The 24,242-nt window shown below is 40.5% G+C and overlaps 1 protein-coding gene across 1 annotated transcript in view; it reads left to right on the forward strand.

Moving 5' to 3' along the window:
* The window catches only part of GSAP (gamma-secretase activating protein), a 113,486-nt gene that overhangs the window by 80,821 nt on the left and 8,423 nt on the right, over positions 1–24,242 (forward strand). The window contains 6 exon segments of the mRNA XM_060246070.1: positions 11,009–11,040; positions 12,384–12,445; positions 14,865–14,960; positions 16,439–16,509; positions 17,744–17,838; positions 19,762–19,881. Of these exon segments, the coding sequence (XP_060102053.1) occupies positions 11,009–11,040; positions 12,384–12,445; positions 14,865–14,960; positions 16,439–16,509; positions 17,744–17,838; positions 19,762–19,881 (476 nt within the window).

Raw genomic sequence — 24,242 nt, forward strand, 5'->3', positions numbered from 1 at the left:
CTTCCCATAGTACATGTATGCATGCCAGCCGAATCTATTTCCGTGAGCTTCTAACCACAGAGGTTTTTTGTCTAACAGCATTATCCAATCTTTTATCCATGTCAAACAAACTGCATCGTGATATAGTCTTAGATCGGGAAGTTGAAAACCTCCTCTCTCTTTGGCATCCGTTAAGATCTTCATCTTAATCCTTGGTTTCTTTCCGGCCCAAATGAAATCAGAGATTTTCCTTTGCCATTTGTTGAATTGTTTTGCTTCTTTTACAATCGGGATGGTTTGAAACAAATACATTATCCTTGGCAAAATATTCATTTTGATTGCAGCTATCCTGCCCAGTAAGGACAAGTTGAGTTTATTCCATTTCATCAAATCTTTGTCCATCTTACACCACAGTTTTTCATAATTGTTTTTGTATAAATCAATGTTCTTCATTGTTATCTCTATTCCAAGGTACCTAACTTTGGTTGTGACTTCACAACCTGTCACCTTTTGTAGTTCTTTTGTTTTATTTGGTTGCATGTTTTTACAGAGGAATTTCGATTTCTCCTTATTTATGTATAATCCTGCTAGTTCTCCGTACTCTTTTATCTTAGCTAACAGCAGTGGTGACACTTGAACCGGATTCTCCATTATGAACACTATATCATCTGCAAAAGCTTTATATTTATAAGAGAATCTTCTAATTTTTAGACCTTCTATTTTTTCATCTTTTTGAATTTGTTGTAACAAAATTTCAAGAGTCATTATAAACAACAATGGTGATAGCGGGCATCCTTGCCTTGTTCCTTTACTCACTTTCAATTCTTTGGTAAGGTCTGCATTTATACACAATTTTGCATGCTGATCTGTATATATTGCTCTTGTCATTTTTATAAATTGTTCCCCTAAATTAATTTTTTCCATTACCGCAAACATAAAGTCCCAATTTAAGTTGTCGAAGGCTTTCTCTGCGTCAACAAAAAATAAGGCCACTTCTTTTTCCGGGTGCTTTTCATAGTATTCCACAACATTAATAACAGCTCTTACATTGTCCCTTATTTGTCTTTTAGGAAGAAATCCCGCTTGGTCTTTGTTTATAAAGTTGGTCAGGTATTGTTTCAGTCGCTCTGCTAAAATTCTTGTATAGATCTTATAGTCATTATTCAACAATGAGATTGGTCTATAATTTTTTACGTTTGTGCTATCTTTATCTTCCTTAGGAATCAGAGAGATTACAGCTTCCCTCCAGGTCTTTGGGATTTTTCCTTCTTCTCTTATCGTGTTTAACAACTTCAACAGTTTGGGTGTTAATTCATCCTTAAGAGATTTGTAAAATTTTGACGTGAATCCATCTGGCCCTGGAGCTTTACCCTCTTGCATTGCTTTTATTGCTGCTTCTATTTCAATTTTCTCTATTGGGTCATTTAATATCTTTTTCATATGTTCCGTCAAAGGTGCCACCTGAATGTTTCGTAGATACTCTTCCACTTTTTCTTTACTTACATTCACACCCTTGAATAAATTTGCATAGTATTTAAAGAATTCTCTTTTAATTCCTTCTTGATCCACTACTGTTTTCCCATTTGCCATGATTTTATTTATAGTCTTATTTTCTTTCCTTTTTTTTAATTGCCAGGCCAGGTATTTACCAGGTTTGTTTGCACTTTCAAACGATTTCTGTTTCAAATTTTTTAAATTCCATTCTAGTTCTTTATTCAGCAAATGTTTAACTTGGGATTGTAATATCGTAATTTCTTTTATTAATTTTTTCTTCCCTGGTCTTTTTTTTAAGTCCTTTTCTTTTTTATCTATTTCATTTTGCAGTGCTGACAGCCTTTCTTCTCTTGCTCTTTTGTCTTTATTATTCAATGTGATTAATATACCCCTCATTACTGCTTTATAAGTGTCCCATACTGTTGGATATTCCATATCATCCGTTTCATTTATTTGGAAGAATGCTGCAGTCTCCTTTTCTAAGAATGATACAGTGTCTTTATTTTGTAGTAAATCCTCATTAATTCTCCATCTTCTTGATTTTCTTTGCAATTTTGTTGACCAGCATATTGGATTATGGTCCGCCCAAACCTTTGGAAGAATCTCAATTTTTTTTGTTATGAGGCCCAAGCTTTGGGAACCCCACAACATGTCAATTCTGGAAAAAGAATTATGCCTTGCTGAGAAAAATGTATAGTCTCTTACCTCAGGGTTGAACTTTCTCCAAATGTCTTCTAGATTTTCCTGTTTAATCAACTCAAAGAAAGAATTGGGCAGCTTCCCTTCTTTATCATTCTTCTTTGGACTTGATCTGTCAAGGTTGTTTTGTATTGTCCCATTAAAATCGCCCATCATCAATACCTGGTCATAAGTCTCTTCGTCCATTTGTCTATTTATGTCTTTAAAGAATTTGTCTTTCGCTCCATTGGGTGCATAGAGTCCTAATAGTAACGTTTTTTTCGCCTCTATCGTCACCTCAACAGCAATATATCTTCCTTCTTTGTCTTTAAAGATTAATTTTGGGTCAAGTTGTTCTTTAATGTAAAAAACCACCCCTCTTTTCTTTTGCTCTGCTAGTGAAAAAAATTCCAACCCCAAATTTCTATTCCACAAAAATTTACTGTCCTTGCGTTGTATATGAACTTCCTGTAAACAAATTATATTACATTTTTGCTTTTTAATCCAATGAAATGTTCTCCTTCTTTTCTGTGGTGAATTTAGTCCATTTATATTCCAAGATAGTAATTTGTACTCCATTATGATGTTGGTTCTTTATTTTCTTCAAAAAAGCTATGCATCTCTTGTTCGCTTCTTATTGTAATCCTTTTGCCATTTTGTTCAAATCCAAGACCCTCTGGTATTATCCATCTATATCTTGTGCCCTCTGCACGCAACTGATCGGTTAGCTTCTTGTACTTTTTCCTATCGCTGATCACTTCTCTTGGTAGCTCTTTCATTATTTTAACTCTGCTCCCTTCTATTGCTCAGGCTTTTTGGTACCCTTTCCTCAAAATTTTCTCTGCCACCTCTTTTGATCTTAATCTTATGACGATGTCTCTTGGCAGACCTTTATTTTTCGCATAAACTGAGTTGACTCTGTAGGCACCCTCCAACATACTCTTAAATCTGTCAGGGTCTTCTTCTATGTACTCAGTGATGATATCCACCATATAGCCTTTTAAGTCTGTATCTTCTTTTTCAGGTACCCCTCTTAGACGCACTTGTGACTCCAGCAACTTACAGTCGTGTATTATGACCTTTTCTTGAATTTTTAGCAAGGCAGAGGCCTGTGTATCCACTTTCATCTCTACCTCTTTCACTTTATTTTGAGTCTCTTCCTTAAAATTCTCTATCTCCTTCTTAAGGTCTCCAACTTCTTTTTTAATATCTTTTTTTATTGCCAAATGCAATTTGTCCATAGCTTTTAACATTTTTGCCTCCAGAGCGTCAAATTGAGACTGCATCTTGTCAAATGATTGGGCTCTTGCACGTGTTGTTCTTTCTACTGACATATAAAAAATCACCAAACCTTAAAAAAATCCCCACATAAAATTTAGCATCCAATCCAATAGCTTAGAGCCAGTTCTTTCAGATGAGACTAGTTTCGTTTTTCTCCCTTCTTCCTGAGCAAAGATATTGAATTTTAACAATTTTGACAGTTTTTCTCCCTTTTAAAATGGCAATCGTTATTTCTCTATGGTACAGTTCCAGCCTAGAGAGGTCTCTCTTCGTCTTTCTTGATCTGAGTCTTGGACTCAATTCCTTCCTAGTTCAAAGGTCGGATGTCACAGCTCTTGTTGTCCTTATAGGCTCTGATTTATTGTCCAGCCCCTTTTAGTTTCACTTCCTGTCACAGCTTAGACTGATCTCGTGTCTAGTCTCGCAGTTTTTTGAGCTGCATGAAGATTGATTGGGTCAATATGTGTTCTGGTCGAGAGAAAGAGATTGAGTTTCTTGATGCTCTCAATGACTGTGCTATGGAGCAGATGGTCTCAGAACCTACCAGGGGTGGGGCGATCCTGGATTTGGTCCTAAGTAATGCCCAAGACTTGGTGAGAGATGTAAAAGTGATTGCGCCGCTTGGGAGCAGTGACCATAATGTTATTGATTTCACCGTTTGTATAAATAGGGAGTTGTCCAAAAAGACCACCACAACCACGTTTAACTTTAAAAGGGGTAAATACACTGAGATGAGGAGGCATGTGAGGAAGAAACTGAAAGGAAAGGTACATACGGTCAAAACCCTTGAGAAAGCTTGGACGCTATTTAAAACTATAATCCTAGAAGCTCAGATAAAATACATACCACAAGTTAGGAAAGGCACAAACAGGCATAAGAAAAGGCCTGCGTGGTTAACAAATAAAGTAATGGAAGCTGTAAAAGGTAAGAAGGACTCCTTTAAGCGGTGGAAAACCAGTCCAAGTGAGATTAGTAAAAGGGAACACAGGCTGTGGCAAATCAAATGCAAGACTGTGATCAGGCAGGCAAAAAGGGACTATGAGGAGCATATTGCAAAAAACATAAAGACCAACAATAAAACTTTCTTCAAATATATTAGAAGTAGGAAACCAGCCAGGGAGGCAGTGGGGCCCTTGGATGACCATGGGGTAAAAGGATTACTGAAGGAGGATAGGGAAATGGCTGAAAAGCTAAATGAATTTTTTGCCTCCGTCTTCACTGTAGAAGACGAGAACTTTTTGCCCGCCCCAGAACCACTAATTTTGGAAGGGGTGTTGAAAGACCTGAGTCAGATTGAAGTGACAAATGAGGAGGTCCTACAACTGATAGACAAATTAAAAACTAATAAGTCACCGGGTCCGGATGGCATACATCCGAGAGTTCTGAAGGAACTCAAAGTTGAACTTGTGGATCTTCTAACAAAAATCTGTAATCTTTCATTGAAATCTGCCTCCATTCCTGAGGACTGGAAGGTAGCAAATGTCACCCCCATCTTTAAAAAAGGTTCCAGAGGAGATCCGGGAAACTACAGGCCAGTCAGTCTGACTTCAATACCGGGAAAGTTGGTAGAAACCATTATCAAGGACAGAATGAGTAGGCACATTGATGAACACGGGTTATTGAGGAAGACTCAGCATGGGTTCTGCAAGGGAAGATCTTGCCTCACTAACCTGTTGCATTTCTTTGAGGGGGTGAACAAACATGTGGACAAAGGAGATCCGATAGATGTTGTTTACCTTGACTTCCAGAAAGCTTTTGATAAAGTTCCTCATCAAAGGCTACTTAGAAAGCTTGAGAATCATGGAGTAAAAGGACAGGTCCTCTTGTGGATCAAAAACTGGCTGAGTAATAGGAAGCAGAGAGTGAGTATAAATGGGCAGTCTTCGCAGTGGAGGACGGTAAGCAGTGGGGTGCCGCAGGGCTCGGTACTGGGTCCCATGCTTTTTAACTTGTTCATAAATGATTTAGAGTTCGGAGTGAGCAGTGAAGTGGCCAAGTTTGCGGATGACACTAAATTGTTCAGGGTGGTGAGAACCAGAGAGGATTGTGAGGAACTCCAAAGGGATCTGTTGAGGCTGGGTGAGTGGGCGTCAACGTGGCAGATGCGGTTCAATGTGGCCAAGTGCAAAGTAATGCACATTGGGGCTAAGAATCCCAGCTACAAATACAAGTTGATGGGGTGTGAACTGGCAGAGACTGATCAAGAGAGAGATCTTGGGGTCATGATAGATAACTCACTGAAAGTGTCAAGACAGTGTGCGTTTGCAATAAAAAAGGCCAATGCCATGCTGGGAATTATTAGGAAGGGAATTGAAAACAAATCAGCCAGTATCATAATGCCCCTGTATAAATCGATGGTGCGGTCTCATTTGGAGTACTGTGTGCAGTTCTGGTCGCCGCACCTCAAAAAGGATATTATAGCTTTAGAGAAGGTGCAGAGAAGGGCAACTAAAATGATTAAAGGGCTGGAGCACTTTCCCTATGAAGAAAGGTTGAAACGCTTGGGACTCTTTAGCTTGGAGAAACGTCGACTGCGGGGTGACATGATAGAGGTTTACAAGATAATGCATGGAATGGAGAAAGTAGAGAAAGAAGTACTTTTCTCCCTTTCTCACAATACAAGAACTCGTGGGCATTCGATGAAATTGCTGAGCAGACAGGTTAAGACGGATAAAAGGAAGTACTTCTTCACCCAAAGGGTGATTAACATGTGGAATTCACTGCCACAGGAGGTGGTGGCGGCCACAAGTATAGCCACCTTCAAGAGGGGTTTAGATAAAAATATGGAGCACAGGTCCATCAGTGGCTATTAGCCACAGTGTATGGAGCACAGGTCCATCAGTGGCTATTAGCCACAGTGTATGTGTGTATATAACATTTTTTGCCACTGTGTGACACAGAGTGTTGGACTTGATGGGCCGTTGGCCTGATCCAACATGGCTTCTCTTTTGTTCTTATGTTCTTAAACCGCAACCACAAAAATCCACAACAATATGTCTTTTCTCCAAAATATCTTTGAAGGCAATTGTTTTTACGACGTTCAATTTTCACAAGCTGAATTCTTTTCCTGCTATGCCCCCCCTCAGCTCAGTTCATTCTAGGTTCTACAGTTTATGGGCATGTATACACGGCAACTCTCTTTTCTTTCTTCTGCGTCACCAGCCTCCCATTGCCAACTTTCACTCTTATCTTGAAGGTTTTTTTTTTTTGCTGTTGTTCACATCCAAAGCCACAGAGCTCAGCTTAACAAGGTAAAAGTTTTTTTTTTCCATTCAATTATGCTTTGCCTTCGTCTGTTATTAATCCACTCAGTGTTTAAACTATATTCAAAGTCTCTCAGAGTGAAGATAAGAATGATGAGTCTACCTTTTAGATGTTCTCAACTCCCCCGGCTGTTATTTTCTTGCAATTAAAATCAGTCCTTCTAGAGTGCTTGGATTCCGACAGCCTTAAGTGACCGAAGTCACTTTAGAGTCACTGTAGACGATGGTTGACAAATTCCAGTGCCGGACATCAAGAAATGAAGGAGTCAGCTCCCTGACTGCTCCAGTTCGATATCAACAGCATTAAAGGAAGATAAGTCGTCTTGGGTTAACCCTTGCCTAGGGTTAATGAGCATAGACCTTATCAGGGGTCTTTAATACCCTGAACAGTGACAATAAAATCCCCCTCTGTTAGGGAGCTGCAGACTGTCTTCCAGCCAAACAGGAAGCCATCTGTTCTAAAGTGAATTTTGAGCCAGAATTTAAACACTGCAATCCAGGCTTTTGTCTCCACCAAAGACTGACCCACTTCAGAGCAGAGAGCAAAGCAGGACACACATTTTGGCATACCAAGAATTTGTCTAAAGAATGAGGCTTGAATGCCCTCCACTTTCCTGGTAAATGCTGAGATCCATATAGGGATACCATAGAGAATTTGGGCTAGCGTTTTGGCTTTGAACACCTTAATTGCTGCCGGAACTAATTGGTTGCCCCTTGCAAAGAAAAGCTGTTTAATTTGAGCAATCGAACATTTAGCCAAGTTGACGGTGTTGTTACGATGTGAAACCCAGCTTAACTTGTGATTAAAAGTGATCCCCAAGTATTGTTGAATTGCCAATAAACCATCTCTGTGGGTGCCTACTTTAGATTTGAAAAGACAACTACTTTAGAACTACTTTAGATTTGGCATAATTGATAGAGAGTGAATTGCAATTACAGTAGTCATAGAAGGCATTCAAATACCTTTGCAGGCCCACACTTGTGAAGAAGAAGATACTGGATTTATATCCCGCCCTCCACTCCGAAGAGTCTCAGAGCGGCTCACAATCTCCTTTCCCTTCCTCCCCCACAACAAACACCCTGTGAGTTGGTGGGGCTGAAGAGGGCTCTCACAGCAGCTGCCCTTTCAAGGACAACCTCTGCCAGAGCTATGGCTGACCCAAGGCCATTCCAGCAGGTGCAAGTGGAGGAGTGGGGAATCAAACCCGGTTCTCCCAGATAAGAGTCCACACACTTAACCACTACACCAATCATCGGCATAAAGTACTAAGGGGACCGCTCGGCCTGCTAGTTTAGGCGGATGACCATAAATAGGGTTCAAAAATTGTACCAGGTCAGTTAAAAATAAATTAAAAAGATGCGGGGCCAGCACACAACCTTGTTTAACCCCCTTTAAAACGGGGATTTTGCTAGTCAAGTCACCGCTAGAAGAAAATTTCACTTGGCAAAAAGTATTAGAATGAAGTTTCCTCAAGAGAAGCAGCAGACGAGGGTCCATTCCCAGGTAACCTAGCTTAATCCATAGTTGGGCTCTATCTATTGAATCAAAAGTGCCCTTCAGATCAATGAAGGCAGCATATAATTTTTTTGTCCCAGTATGCATATATTTTTCAGCAATGAAGGCCAGAGTGTAGCAATGGTCCATAGCAGATTTGCCTTTGGAGAAGCCAATTTGTTCAGGACCTATGATGTTGCCTAGGCTCATCCAGTCAGTTAATCGGAGTTCTACATGTTTGGCATACAACTTGCCCATTATAGATAATAAACTAATGGGACGGAAATTTTCTGGTAACTCCAATCCCCCCCTTTTTGTAAATTGGGATAATTATAGAATCAAGCCAAGAGTCAGGGATGGAGCCATGCAGATCAATGAAAGAGAACAATTTTGCAAGGGACAAGAGCCACCAATCAGCAAACTTTGTGAATACCTCAGTGGGAAGGCAGTCAGGGCCTGGTGCTTTACCCGCTTTTAAATCCTTCAAGAAATCACTGATTTCCTCTAGAGTTACTGGAGGCCAGACCGGCATATTAGTAACTGTGGGGTTTGCTAAGATAGGAGGGGATACACATGGAGAAGCAAAAATGTTAGAGAAGTAATCAACCCATGTTTGCGCAGAAATATTTGGGTCAGTAACAGAATTGTTTTTTAGATTATCCGAAATAATTCTCCAGAAAGCCTTATTATCATTAGATTTTATTGAGTGGTAAAGTTGGTCCCATTTATTCTGAAAGGAAACTTTCTTTTTGGATGTAATAAGCTCCAGGTAGGCTGTCTTACAAGCAATATAGGCCTTAATTTTTGTTGGGTCTTTGGAGTGACAGGCCTCTTTAAATTGTGCTCTCAGTTCTTGTTTCCAAGCTAAACAGTCTGTATCGAACCAGCTAGAGAAACTGGACCTAGACAAGATCACAGGTTTAGCTTTAGCACTACAGTAATCATTTAATAATGAGAATCCTGCCCTCTTATGCAGCAGTAATTGGCTTTCATCTCAAAGGGTGAGGACATCTGTATGCCCAGAACTGGCAATTTCACCTTACTTCAAATTTGGGGCTCTTGTGCTCAAGAAATGCAGTTTTGACCTTTCAGATGGGTAGGCATCAAAAATGTCTCATGTTCTTTGTTCAATAGACAACAAAGGGGGGGGGGGGGTCTTGTGAAACTCATGGGGAGGGAATCTTATATCTCTCCCCATTGATGAGCTGATGTGTCCCAACCACTCACCTTTGGGCCTGGCTGCTGTGTTGCCTAGGAGCTGCTCTGTCACTGGAGACACTCCCAGTGTTTTCTGCCACCAGAACTGGGCCTGGAACCGTTCTGCACAAGCATGTGGACCCTCGAAGCTAAGTGTGTTGTATGCACCTGCACAGAAATGCTGTTTTACTTTTGGGGAAATTATTACCCTCTCATATATATTTTTTAAAGATTTCAGGTTTTTCTTCAAACTTTGGGGGAGGGGTCACAGAAAAAAATCTGCTTTGGATAAGTGTGACTCCAATCTGTGGATTTAGGTACCTGGTAACAGCGCTGACGCTAGGGTGCCTAGCACCCCAGGAAAGGTGCCCCCCTGCCCCTGAGTTCCCACCTCCCAGTCTCCCCCAACCTATGGACAAAATGCTCCCCCTGGTTCCACATATGCCAGCCTCACCGCCTTGCCTTGGTGGTGGCATGGAGTTCCCTTTTGCCCTGGTGGCGACCATGTTGAGTGCCCCAGAGTGGTAGCACGACCTGACTGTGGGGGCTGCAATCCAGATGCACATCAGCTGATCAACGGGCCCTTTATCAGCTACTGGGAAGGGCAGTGACTCTCCCTTCCTCGCTCACTGGCTTCTTTGCTGCCGCCAGGTCCGCACCTGTAGGCAACTGCATAAGGTAGCCTAATGAATGCACCAGCCCTACCTGGTAAATAGATATATGGATGTGCTTGGACCTAATGACAGTTACTAGTTTCCCAAGATTCAGAACCTGACTTTGAAACTTTCTTCTCCTAAATCTGTATCTGTGTGTGTCTTTTTATTCTATCCCAGGACAAAGTTTGCCTCATTGCCAATTTCAGAAATATTTTTGCTCTTTTTCTTTAATGTGTGGTGATTTAAATTTGCTAGTAAATATAGGCTTGTTAAACTACTGCATAACCTGTCATGTTCTATGGTGATATACTTTACTGATGAATGTTTGGTTTATGTAATAAATGTTAAGTGCATCAGTATAATAATTTTCCTGCTCAAACAGGAAATATTCCAACTTGTTTAAGATCTGTAGTAACTGGATATGGGTTAATGTTGAGAATAAATGATAGTTTAGTTGAACTGCTTTAGACAAATGTATTTTATTTAGCTGACTGTACCCAGTAAGATGTAACTTGGGGTTTTCAGTATATTTTTGCATTATTTTTGTTTAAAATGGAGGTCTTTCCTAGGGCCTAGAAGCAATAACTACCATGGGGGGAAGTGTCTAAAAATACTTCACTTGATAATGAAGCATTATGTGAGTGCTGGGGGGGACTGCTTGATTCCAGAGTGTTCCATAGAGTGAGCTCAAGAGAAGCCCAGTTCTTCCCTAGGAAGTTGCCTGTGTCTCATTGGGAGAGCCCCGCTTCTCATATCTTTGTTCTGTGGAATCCAGCCACAATTAACCCCCCCCCCCATAAAATAACACACATCTCCTTCTAGTTCCTGTGCATCAGTAAACATGAATCTTTAAGATACCATAAGGCTTCCAGGGATTTGAAGCACAGTTGTGTATCTGTGTTTATGAAAAATTTTCAGCAAATCTTCTTTTAAAGCACACTTCGATATCATTGCGTTCTCCACAGGGTGCTTTCCAAATTCAAGACATGGAGCACAGGTAAGACAGACGTGCCCCACTGCTATCATTATCTTATCACAATCCTGAATAATGGTGTCATATGGAAAGTCTTCTCGTCACTGTAGACTAATGATGCAGGTATATTCCAATCCTGCAACATTACTGAAGTGTTAAAGCACGTTTTTTTTCACTAAGATGCCAGCATTTTGCTTTTTTTTTTTGATGAGTAGGAACTTTGAGAGATGGATAGTAGAAAACATTTTCCTTGGGAATAAATTGAAGATATCTTCTCTTTGAAATAACATTAAATGAGAAGAAGGAGGGAAAGCCTGCACCTTTCCTCTGTAACAGGGGTGCAATATGCCCTGGCAGGCCTCAAAAGAATATGTATGATTCAAGTAGGTTGACTATGCTCTAGGTTACTCTGATTTCAGTGGGAGAGATTTTTTCAAGTGCTTAACCCTCCCATTGAAATCAGTGGGATTTTGGAGAGACCATGGAGAGGCCACCAACCAGCCAGAACCCCGGGCCCCCCTTTCCTCATCACCGCTGGTGGGTACCCGTTCCCGTACCACCCGGGGTAGCTGCTGGCCCCAATAGGCGTCAACCACCTGGCCATCACTCACCGCCAAGCTTGGCGAAGGGGGGCCAATCCTTCATCCTGTTCTCAGCCGGCCGCAAACTGGGGGTCCGTGGCCCACCGTGGTCAAGGGTCTGCCGGGGGTGGGTCGTCATTGGCGCTGGGGCCCTCCCCTGCATCCTCTGGTTCTGCGTGGTCCTCAAGACCTGCTTCTCAGGGGTCCACAATGGTTAGGAAGTGCGGAGAAGACAGCCACTGGGAGGGGGCATGGGCAACAAGAAGGGCAATAAAAGGGGTGGAAGGGCAGCCAGGAGGAGGTCAGTGATGACCCAAGGTGCATAGATGGCTGTTCAGTGGTAGAGCCTTGGTGTCCCCAGAGGAGGGAGCTGGATATAAATAAATATCAGCAGATAATATGGACAAGAGAATGAGAGACACTCCATAAATGATGACATATATTGGCATAGCATACAAGATGAAGTAGTGTCATATCAGTTGGAGGAATAATCTTGATCCAATTTTTGTTGTTGCTTGTTGTAAGCAAGGACTGAAGCCCATGTTGGGCTTCAATGCATTCTTTCTGGAAAAGTCTGAAGTGCATCACTTTGTGTATTTCATTCATGAGTTTCCTGCCCGATCCTGCGATAGAGCCTATAATATGTAACTCCTGTTTTGGTGTAGTACAAATCTGAAAGATGATCACATTTGGGGTCCCATTTGAAAAATGTTTTCAGGCTCTCTGGTATTTAGCACTGGTCCTGCATAATACTATTTCTCCTCCTCTTACATCTTTGAACAGCAGAAGAAAGGCTGGTTCCTCTCTTCCAAGATGAAGACGGCCAACAGCAGTTGCTGGTAGGACTGGTAGGTGGTGCTTAATCTGTGTTCTGCACTTGAGGGCGCAACACTCTTATGTGTTGACAGAATACGTAAAATTAAATGTTTTCATGAAGCATTGTTTCCATCATGCAGTAATACTCATAGATTACTAAACACTATAATTCCCAAAGGTTGGAATACTTTATCTTTGCCCATGAAGTGAACATCTGTTTGTAAATTTATGATAAAAGATCACTTCCAACTTTCTACTAAGAGATTATTTGTACAGAGGGTCCTGGCTTTTCTAAGCACTGATTTTTCCAGCTTGCTGGAACTGATTATTTTAAATGCAGCAGGGGACAGGATACCTTCCCTCCATTTGCTTGGCATGTAGAAAAACACTCCGTTTAATTACTCTCATTGTGTCTGACAAGGCCTAAGGTCATGCATTCAGCAGAATCTTATTTATTTACACATAAATACGTTTTTATTTACAGGTTTTTATCCTGCCCTTTTTGCTTTCACAAGGGCCACTAATGCAACTAATAATTTAAAAACCAGTAAAATCAATACATCCAACACACATTGTTAAAACAATTAAAACCAGAGCAAAATACACAAACATAAAAACAGCAGTTAAAAACACTGTGCAGGAAGGAGGGATCATTGAAGAAATGCCAAATGAAACAAAAAAAAATATTCATACTGCTGGTGGAAGACAACAACAGAAAGGGAGAGGAAGGGGAGAGAATTCCAGAGCTTTGGTGCCATGATGAAGAAGGCCCTCTCCCGGGGTGCCACACCCCTAATCTCAGAAGAGCACTTGGGACATTTGAAGATGACTGTAGTGTTCATCTATAGTGCAGCTAATGCAGTTTTGACTATATGGAAGTTTTGACAATATGATGTTTGCTTTCTTTTTTCTGCAAAACATAAATATGAACAAACATACTTGTATCAATGTAATAGTAGGTCATACGTGAAAATGTTTGAATCGTGATTTTAAAAAATTACTGTGGATGTTCTCAGCTTAAAACATTTCAGTTGGTCTTATTTTATTGTTTGCCCCTTGTCTTGTTCATCCTCAACCGTGTGGTTGGAGTCTTCAGACTTATTAAGCTTTCAGGCACAGTGGGAATTTTGAGAGAGGCAGGTGGTGCCATGGCTGCCATGGATGCAGAGGGTTGGACTGGCTCCCCTGAAGTGGAGCTGTTTGATCTCAGCTTCTAAAGAAAGGGGAGGTTCACTCCTGTGCAAACTCAAGGAGAGGTTCCTAAACCCAGAATCTCTAAATGGATACTGTGTATTGAATAAATGGTGACTTTCTTGCCTCCCCCATCTTACTTACTTTTATCCCTTAGAAGTTCCTTGAAACATAGATCTTGAGCAGTGGAATTGTTTAAACCTGCTGCTTAAGGGTCTTAAGTACTGAAATAAATTTTGCAACTGCCAGTGTAACTTTAGAATTCCTATTACTTAATAAAAAGACTGTTATCTCAGACACAGATAATCCAGGCCAATCAATGTAATAGGGGACGAATGTAATGCAATCTAAGGACCTCAGGAAAGGGACATTCCAGTAACATAAGCACTGGAGAATCAATCAAACTGGAGGAACATAAACAGGTTCTTTCCAAATAAGATAGCTTAATATATCTACCTTTCATAACCCCGGAAGGGATGGCATTTATTCTGGCACAAACAAAACTCTTAAAAGGCATGGGATTGGCAGAAAAATAATTATATCATGGCAAACAGCTTGAGGAAAAATAAGTATATGATGGCAAACAACGTGAAATGAGCAAGTGCAACAACTTTGAGTCACTGTGCTAGCATAATCTATCTCTGCAATATGTTTTGATTACAGTAAAAGCCTCCAGATTCTCAACTTCCCAAACCATATCTGATTCTCTAATCATACTATAGTCATCTGTGTCCCCCAGCATTCTGGCCCAGTGGGTCAGTGACTCCCAAGAACACTAAGGAGGTTGAAATGCAGGGTTGCAGCGTGTGTGTAAGGTGGTGAACCAACAAAAAAAAAAATTGCTGTTCCACAAGTAGAAGTGCCTACCATAAACTGAAGAACAATTTAAGGTCTATGTCCATGGCTAAGTTGTGGGTGAACAGCTGTGATGTGCTTACTTGGGTTAAATTCAGTGGGGAAAGACTGTGGAGTTAGATGCAGATAGTTTGCTCTTGCTGTTTTTCCTGTATTGTGCCCAGTGATGTTGCAGCCATAAATACAATCCCAATATCTTGTTGAAATGGTACCAGTTTACATATTCTGTTACAGTCTGGAAAACAGAAATTTACCCTATTGAATTTGACAACATCTTGTAACAATAACCTGCAAGATTAATAGTTAATTCTGGAAAAAGCATAGACAGTGACATTCTCTGGTTTTGTGCTTTTATCTTTCTCTGCCTTAATATTAGAATTTAAATTAATTGGTTTATTTTTACAGATGGCTGTCCAGTTGAAAGATCATCTTATGAGACACTTACAATATGTCAGCAAAAAGAGGATTGAAGAGATAGCTATGGATTATGTTTCAAAACAGGTTGTTTATTTTTTTAAGCTAAAGCAATGCAGGGGGTTTGTTTTGTAGGGAAGACTTATTCTTAATTCATTTAAGAGATGGAAGACCCTCAAGGTGGCCGAATGGACTGCCCTACTGCAGGTGATAGGATCCAAGTCTGAATACTTCTCTATGGAAGCAGAACTGCTGACACACAAGGAATAAAGGTCTACCCGCTCCATGCTTGCTGTTCTAGCTTTCTTTTCCCAGAGGATTTTTAACCTAAACATACCAAAATGTGATCCCCCTCCAGCAGTTTGAAGTGGTACAGTCTATTCTCCCACAGTTCTAACCCCCTGCTACCTCCATCTCCTATGTGTGTGCACGTGCAGAGTGTGAGTCTGGTCTAGTGTAGAACCATGTATTACCAACTATTAATCTTACAAGTACTACAATCTAATAGAAATTCCTCCTCACCAACCTCATTGTGGAGAATAAGGAAGAACTGTGCCTATACTCTGTCTCAGGGTCCATTTTTAAAAAAACAATTGCTTCTGTGGGAATGATATTCCATTCCTGTTTATTTTCAAAGATATATTTAAGTGTGACTGACTTTGTTCATAGTTATGGTATGGTGTGCATGATACATTATTGAATAATTCATTGTTTTTAGTAGAACGAAGTTTGATAGTCCTATTATGACTGCATGGGGTTGTTTGTGCCAAATAACATACTTCCTTTGTTTACTACAAAATTTGTGATTTCTGTTTTCAGCTTTAATTTCCCCCCCTACGTCTCACATGACAAAAACTAAGATGAATGTGCTAAGGTAGCATTGGGTTCAGCAGTTTGTGCTATAGTTCTGTTTAGCAAAGGGTCTTGCAATGGGTATATTCTTAGTCTTGGTTGTAGAAAACTAACAATGCAGTCCTAAACAGGGTTACAGCCTTCTAAGTGCAGTGGATGATACTGTGAGGTATTTATGGTTTTACATAAATATGCCAAATTGTACAGTTTTATGTGCTAAGTCATAAACTGCATTTCTTTTATTAAAGTAGCAAATTAAATTCAGATTTAGTAAGAAAGAGAATATATCATAGATCTAAAATTTTCCCATTCCCCTCACTCCTCCATTTTCAAAATGTCTAGGAATTTGACATCTTTACAGTATAGATTATTTCCCTGCTCACAGATAGTTACTTAATTGTATATAGATATTGGTGCAAGCCTATAGTGGCACATTACTACTTTTTTATCACGACACTGTCCATTTTTAGAGTCTCCCTCACCTTCTTGACAAAGTCAGAAGATGTGGCCACCAGGATTGTGATACAACTTGATCTAGAAAGCTGAGCTTTTGTTACCTAACAGGCAGTGGCTGATTTATTTTGTGACATTAATATAATTATACTGAAGCAGTTTAGTGTTGTGGTTGATCCATAGTTGAGAATATGAGTTAGAAAAGTAGAAGGTCTTTTCAATGAGAATTCAAAATACTACTTTATGTTTATATTTTGTAGCTGGATTTAATGTATCGGATAATGGAAAATGTTTGGAAGAAATATAATCTCAGTTCCTGGGTCCTTTCATTGTAAGTTGCTATTTTCTGTTGATTCACATTGAATTTAATCAAACAGAAAGTCTATACATGGGTCAGGAACAGAAAAGGTGGTTTCATTTGCTTTTGTAATGATGAAGTGACAGAACTTGGCCAAACATTGTTTTTAACAATGTGGATGTTTACTATATGGTTTTAAGTGATGACAGTACATTATACCAGTGATCTTCAGTCTATGGGCTGGGGCCCTGTAGATGGGTCGCAGGTTGGCCATTAAAGCCACTGGGAGAAGTCAAAAGTCCTGGCCCTCACCCTATGCAGAGAAGTGTGTGGTTGGCTAGGCAGGTCCTTCCTTTGGGAATGGTGGGGTCCTTTTCCTGGGCTGTGTTTTCCTCCGTCCACTCCTGGTCATAATCCTCTGAAGGTCCACTTTTGGGGAAGGGTCTGCTACTTAGGCATATGTATAAAGAGCAAACACATCATGTCCCTTTGCAAACAGGATGAGACATAGAAAGATGGTGGAGTAAGGTCACTCATTATTAGAGAGGGTTTCTTTTTGTCACAGGCTGGTTCATCCCCATCAAAAGCTGTCCCTTACTTTCTGACTTCCTTACCCACATCACAGTTTTGCCTGCCATCCCCAGCTGCCACAGAGTGTTCCGTACTTGGTTGCTGAATGGACTTCTTCCTACAACTCTGGCTCCACTTTTTCCTGTCACATGACCAGTGTCTCATGACTTCCTCTTGCATGCTTACAATTTACAACTCTCTAGAGATGAAAACAGAGTCCCAGGTCTGGAAAAGTTGAAAACCAGTGGTCTAGACAAAACATGTTGATCTTGCAACCTCCACTCCAACACCATCTGTAACACGAAACCATGTAAACGACAATGTCAGAATTATGTTACAGTTCTTTAAAGGGCAACATACGGTGCAAATTGCTTGTTGTATTTTTAATGCACATGTAGAATGCTCTTTCTAATTAAAAAAAGCTTTGATGGTAGTATGCGAATCAGAAGATTAATATCAGAGATCTGCCCAAAGAAAAGGCCGGGCTTTGTGTATACTCAGGTTTACTGAAAAGGAACATGCTTTGTGACGTGCAGTGAAGAATACAAGACAGGAGATTGTGATAGTAGAAGTCCTGTTTTGAGCTGAGCCTAACTTCATTTTTGGAATGTGTGTTCTAAGCAGCCCAAAAGGATTATGAGAAGAGGTAAGGAAGTGTACTGGTTTTGCTAATGGGGTGGTGTTTTGCTTTGTGCAGTGGGCAGCGAGGCACTTCGGATGAGATCCTTGTGTTCCACTTCATGTGCCAAATACTGCATGCTGCAAGTGGGATGTGTCTGCCTCTGCCTCCTGGTAAGTCCCCAACAGCAGAGATGATTATTTCTTTCACTTCTATGGAGGCTCCCTTTGCTTTAAGTAAGTTGTGATTCAGTGAAGCTCAATCAACTTTGTTTCAATCCCAAAATGGGTTTATACGTGCCGTGTCCCTCTTGGAGGTGAAAAGTGGATAGATACGGCCATTGACCGCGTCATTTCTAATGGAAAGCTGTGTGCTGACTTCTGTTGGGAGCACCCCAAATATCACAAGTTGAGCTCTCCGTAATCTCATTCTGGGCAGGTGGCCTATGGCCAGAAAAGAAACTTTGCTTAGTGATACTAATAGAGTAGATCACAGTAAAACTGATTTCTGAGATGACAATTTGGGGGGAAATTCACATCTCATTTGTCAAGGTGGCGAGTGGTTTATGATTGAACCCAGCATATTTGGCCTGGTTTTTCACCTACTTTAAAAAGGTCTCACAGAGAAACTTCTCAGTTGTGATACCACAGTGAGTAGTTATATCACCAAACATTGGGGGAACAGTCTCACTTTTGATTTGGTGCTGGTCATAACCTTTACATAACCATAACAAGGTGCTGGTCATAACCTTTAAAGTCCTATATGGCCTCGGACCTGCCTACATTTGGGACCGCCTCTCCCCATATGTGCCCCAGAGAGCACTCTGTTCAGGGTCCCAAAACCTCCTTAAGATCCCTGTACTGAAAGAGGCTCAACTGTCCATCACCAGAGCCAGAGTGTTTTCAGTAATAGCCCCTGCTTTGTGGAATGCAATACCTGAACACATTGGGGGCCTGTAAAACTGAATGATTTAAACTCGCTTTTAGCAGCTGAAGGGAGGTAGCTATTATTCCACGGCATCAGTGACCCAACTGAATCATTATAACTGAATCAAGAACACCAATCAGAAATGCACATTTTGGTTTTAATGATTGTAAACTGTATGATTGATTTTATTGCATACTTTGTTTTTAATGTTTTATGTGGTTTAATTTTTTGTTGTTGTTAGCTGCCCTGAGGCCATCAGGGGAGGACGGGATATAAATCTGATAAAATAAATAAATAAAATAAATTTGACAAGAAGCAGTGCTGAACTCTTTCCTTAATGCTTTTTTTGTATATTGTATGAAGATAGATGAATGCACTAGTGAACGCGGGTCAAGGCATATTCTGCAAAGGGGTTTACAAGTGTATATTAAATGCAGTGAAATATTAAAAACTGACAGCACATTTTCTCCATGCATGTGAAAGAGAAAGAGTTTCATTTTACTGAGTCTTAGTTTGGAAGGCTGTTTGACACTAATTTGAATGGAATAGAAGGGTCTGAAATGACTTCAGATCCTGATTAGATGGGAAATCATCCACCCTCAATCACAGCTAGCATCAGTGCTGAGGTGATTAAGGCTGAAGCATACTTGCAATACAGTTAAATATGTCCTCGCCAGCCTGCCTAACTGTTCTGTGGATCTTCCTGCTGCGGAAGAATTTGGCAGAGGAAGGCAATGCTAATCTTATCTACTAATGCCTCAGGGTGGCTTTACTCTTAGCCTAATGGAAGATTGACTAGGCCTATGTCATCCCAAACAGATGCTCTCCAGTTTTTCAGAAAAAAATATCAATTGATACTCTACAAGCAATTTTTTAGAGGCAAATATTCTCCCAGTATAAGTTTTTCCCTACTGTTTGGCTGAATTAAGTCTAAACTAATGTAACTTTAAACCCATTTTCTCAGGGGTGTGTATGTGTTTGTGGTGACTTACACACATAGTGTTTTAAATATTTATTAGCAGTTCCTATTTTAAATTAGAACCCAAAACGTCATAATGGTATTCAGGGATAATTTTAACTAAAAAATCTGCCTTGCAGCATCTGCCATTTTGTTCCAGTAAGAAATCTTGCATTCCTGTTCAAACAGTCTGCTATTTCTTTCACGGCAGGGTTTCATACTCTGCATCTGGGGCTGGGAGTGCGCTGTCTCCCTTTGCACACCCTCTTGCTCTACATTGATCAAGGAGTGCTGCGCCTGACAGAAACATGTGCTTTGGAACTCTTGAAAGGTAAAGTGCACTTTGTATCAAATAAAAGATGATGTTCCTCTAAGGGGGCAAGACACAAGTTTAAAAAGCATTCCGTTTCTTACTGTCTTTCAAACCAAGCTAATTTTATTCTTACAGTTATGGAGGGGTAAAATACCAGTTGCCAAATTCTGGATGGAGGGTATTGACAAGCAGATCATGAGATATATCTTTTTGTAAATCTGGAGAGCTAGGCCTGGTTGGAATAAGCTGCTAGCCAATTTGCTTGTTTGTGTGAGCCACAAGTTTCATTGGTTGTTGTCCCCTTGTCTCATAGAACCTGAACTTGGTTTTATCTCAGTGTCTGTTAACAGCATCTGTTACCCTTAAGACCTTATATACAATGAAGAGAACCACAGAAAGACAAGTTGATATACAATTAATAAACTGTGGTCTGATTACTATTATGAAATTCTTGTTTTGTAATTGCCACAATTCTTATACAGTGATGTCCAATCTCATAGTCAATTCATTCCAACATTATTATATATAATATTATCCCAATAAAGTGCTTGTGCCAAAGTCTCTGTGTTTCTTCTTTAAGTAGTGTCAAAACTGGATTCTTGTACAGGACATCTTAACCACCTCTGATGTTGCTTGCCAGCTAATCTGCATGTTTCAAGTAAACTTCCTTATGGAGGAGCAAAAAGTTATCCACAGTTACTAAGTTCCAACCGCTTCTGTAATAATCAATTCATATACCAAGCACAGGTCTATAGTGTCTGCCATTCAAACCGGAGAATTCATATGTTCCATTGATCTGTCAGATATACCAATCAAACAGTCTCATCACAGGTTTCTAAGATTTGCATACAATGGGAATTGTTTTCAGTATCAGGCCCTCTCCTTCTTGCTGAAGTTATTACCAAAGGTGTTCATCAAGGTTCTGGTGTCTTTGATGGCATACCTGAGGGTCCAGGGTGTCATTGTTCCTATATCCTAGACATCCTGGTCAAAACACCCTTCTCCACTCAGACGTTAGAGGCACTGAACATCATGATGGAGCTCAGAGTACATGGTTTTGTCATGAACCTGGAAAAGAGCAATTTAATACCAATGCAATCAATTCTTCATCTGGATGTATAGATAGACAGTGTACTCAACAGAGTCTTCTTATTGCTGGAAAGACAACAAAATATACAGCACCTTCTCACACAGATTCTAGAAAAAAGGTCAGTGGAAATCCTGGTCCTAGCTGAACTTCTGGGGATGCTGGTGTTGTGCCAGGAAATCCTGCAGTGGGCAAGATTCCATGCCCATCCCATCCCATCCGTTCAACAATAACAACCTTTAATGGCATTATACACTAAGAAGTATATAGGAGATAAAGAGTGCTTAATACAATTAACACAAATCACGCCTTTTTTGAAGCCAGATACAAAGGGTCTACTAACAGAGTTTACAGCAATACCTGGAAGATTTTTTGTTCCTGGTGTTTAGACGGGGGTCCAACCCTTTGATAGTTCCTGTGGGTGAGATCTTAAATTTCTTACAGCAAGGGGCTTAGTACTAGCATCTTGAATAGATGGGTAGCAGCTATTTTAATGGTATGGGGTACCAGGAAAGAGAAATATTTAGTTCAACATACGTATGTTAAAATGCTTTTAAAGAGGGGCATCTTTATTGAATCCACCCCCAAAACGCCGCTTCCCGACATGGAATCCAAGGCTCCGGGATTAGGGGATTACAGCACACTCTTGGAGGGGTGCAGCTACAGGGCCTTTCTGTGCCTAGAGACAATTTGCAGGGCAGCTACATGGAAGTCAGTACACTCCTTCACTTGGCACTACCAAGTTAATCAATTCACCTCAGCAGAGGCAGCATTCGGTAGGAGAGTTATGCAGCACACTGTGTAATAATTATCCGAAACACTATACAAGAAATGCACTTCCTATCCAGTTACTAAATTTCAAAGGTATACAACAGATATCCAGAAATAATTTTTTATTTATTTATTTATTTATTTAGGATTTATATCCCGCCCTTCCCACAAGTGGCTCAGGGCGGCTTCCAAAAATTGGTCAACATAAAATTAAACACTTTTAAATATATAGGCAATTAAATATTTAAAACAGTTAAAACCTTAAAACCAATAAACATTCCAGTTACATATAACTGATAACATATAATGATTAGCCAAATGTCACTGAAATATATACAGTCCAAAAACATTGACCTGATAAGTTGAAAACAGATGCCCGGTGTCCTTCCTGTTTCAAAACAAATCTTTTGTTCTCATAGTAAGTCAGTGTATGATCAGTAACATTAAAAGGATACTTGCAAATTTCAAGGTCTGTCAATCCAAATTTCAGAATAGAGAATCACTACATTCTCTATTCTGAAATTTGGATCAATAAACCTTGAAATTTTCATGGAAATTATTGGGGTGGGTGGGAAATGTAGACAAATTATTGTGCCAAATATTTCTCCTATCTCACCACTGACAAAACATTATGGTTTTCTCCAGAGCTTTCTCAACATGATGGTAATATGTATCAACTTCGAAAACAGAAGGTTTCAAAGTTTTAAGAGAGTTAGCCTTTGAAAATAATATACTTGAAAAAACCCATCTAGAAAATAAAACTCATCTAGAAAGAAGCTAGGTTCTACAGTCAAGTAGTTTTCTTACCTACAACTAAAACATACCTTATCTTCACCTTAAGTAAAAATTGCTTTATCACAACCTCTTTCAGAATATGAACTTATGGATATTAAACAAAATTCAAAAGGTCTTATTTCTAAGTTATATAAAATTCTATTGATAAACAGTTCTGAAATTTTACCCTTGCAAAAGAATTGGCAACAAGATCTCTCAAATAGACATAAACCAGAAGATTGGGGAGGGGGGGAATTGAGAATCCCATTCCTTTAGGTCTCCAATCTTTAATGTAAAATTTCAAATAATAAAAATCACAACCCGTTGTTATTTACTGCCAACTTGACTCCGCAAAATGTTCAATAAACTCTCCTTGTTGCACCAGGAAATGTGGTCAGATGGGTGACTTCCTCCAGATATGGTGGTCTTACCCAATCATGGTGTCTTCTTGGAAACGGATCCATCAAAATATTATTTTAATTACAGGTGTAAAGTTGTGTGCTCGTGCAGTGGTGGGGGTAAACTTTGTTTTCTGGATCCACGGGCACCTATGGAATGCGCCAACATTTTCCTTGGCATAACTACATGCCTCCTGGGGGGCGTGTCTGGGCCCGGGTTTGATTCCCCACTCCTCCACTTGCACCTGCTAGCATGGCCTTGGGCCAGCCATAGCTCTGGCAGAGGTTGTCCTTGAAAGGGCAGCTGCTGTGAGAGCCCTCTCCAGCCCCACCCACCTCACAGGGTGTCTGTTGTGGGGGAGGAAGTTAAAGGAGATTGTGAACCGCTCTGAGACTCTTCGGAGTGGAGGGCGGGATATAAATCCAATATCTTCTATCTTCTTCTTCTTCTGAAGTCCTTAGGGAGCCAACTAATCCTGGCTGTGCCCCTGACTCCACCCCCTTCCATGCCGCCGTGGGCATCTCTGCCAGACTCTTGCTTCCACCCGGGCACAGCCCCCAGGCACCACTAGCTGCGGGCAGGGAGCCGCTCAGGTGGGCCAATGCCTGTCACCTCCACGCCAGTGTAACTGGCCTTGTGCCGGCATAACTTACGCAAGTGTTGGTTTGTTTCCAAAGGATTTTGCCCCCCCCCCCCCTTAAGATTGCACTCTCAAATTCCTTCCTGATGTTTTTTTATTGGACTACCAAAAAACCCTTATAGGAAATAAAGAGCATAATGAGCCTATCTCTATTTTACTTCCTACAGCAAGAAGTACTGTTGCCGCTCATTGGAAAAATCCTTCACTACCTCACATCGATACTTGGTTTACTCATATTTGGTCTTATTTTGTTATGGTGAAGATTACTATTGGCATTATGCAACTATACTCTGAGAAAGCTTACAATAATTTTCTGGCAATTTGGTTCCCATTTATGTTATTTCTGTTTGAACAGGAATTAAATGAAATATTCTAAAAATCATAAATTGATTTAGGAACTGACGCATTAGAGATTACCATTTTAGGAGACAATGGGATACTTAAAGTTCTGCCTTATAGACCAGGAGTGTCAAACATGCAGCCTGGGGGCCACATCAGGCCCCTGGAGGGCTCCTATCAGCCCCCAAGCAACTGGCTGTCATCTGCTTCCTTCTCCCTCTCTCTTGCTTCCTTCTGCATAACAGCTTGCTTTGCCAGGCTTGCTCAATCACACAGGAACTACAGAACAAAACCTCTGTTTTCTCCATTGACTGAGACTCCTCCCTTGGGGAGGAAGAGAGGGAGGCAGAGCTTGCTTTGCCAGGTTCT

Source organism: Heteronotia binoei, chromosome 8 (genome assembly GCF_032191835.1).
Source record: "Heteronotia binoei isolate CCM8104 ecotype False Entrance Well chromosome 8, APGP_CSIRO_Hbin_v1, whole genome shotgun sequence".
NCBI classification, from domain to species: domain Eukaryota; kingdom Metazoa; phylum Chordata; class Lepidosauria; order Squamata; family Gekkonidae; genus Heteronotia; species Heteronotia binoei.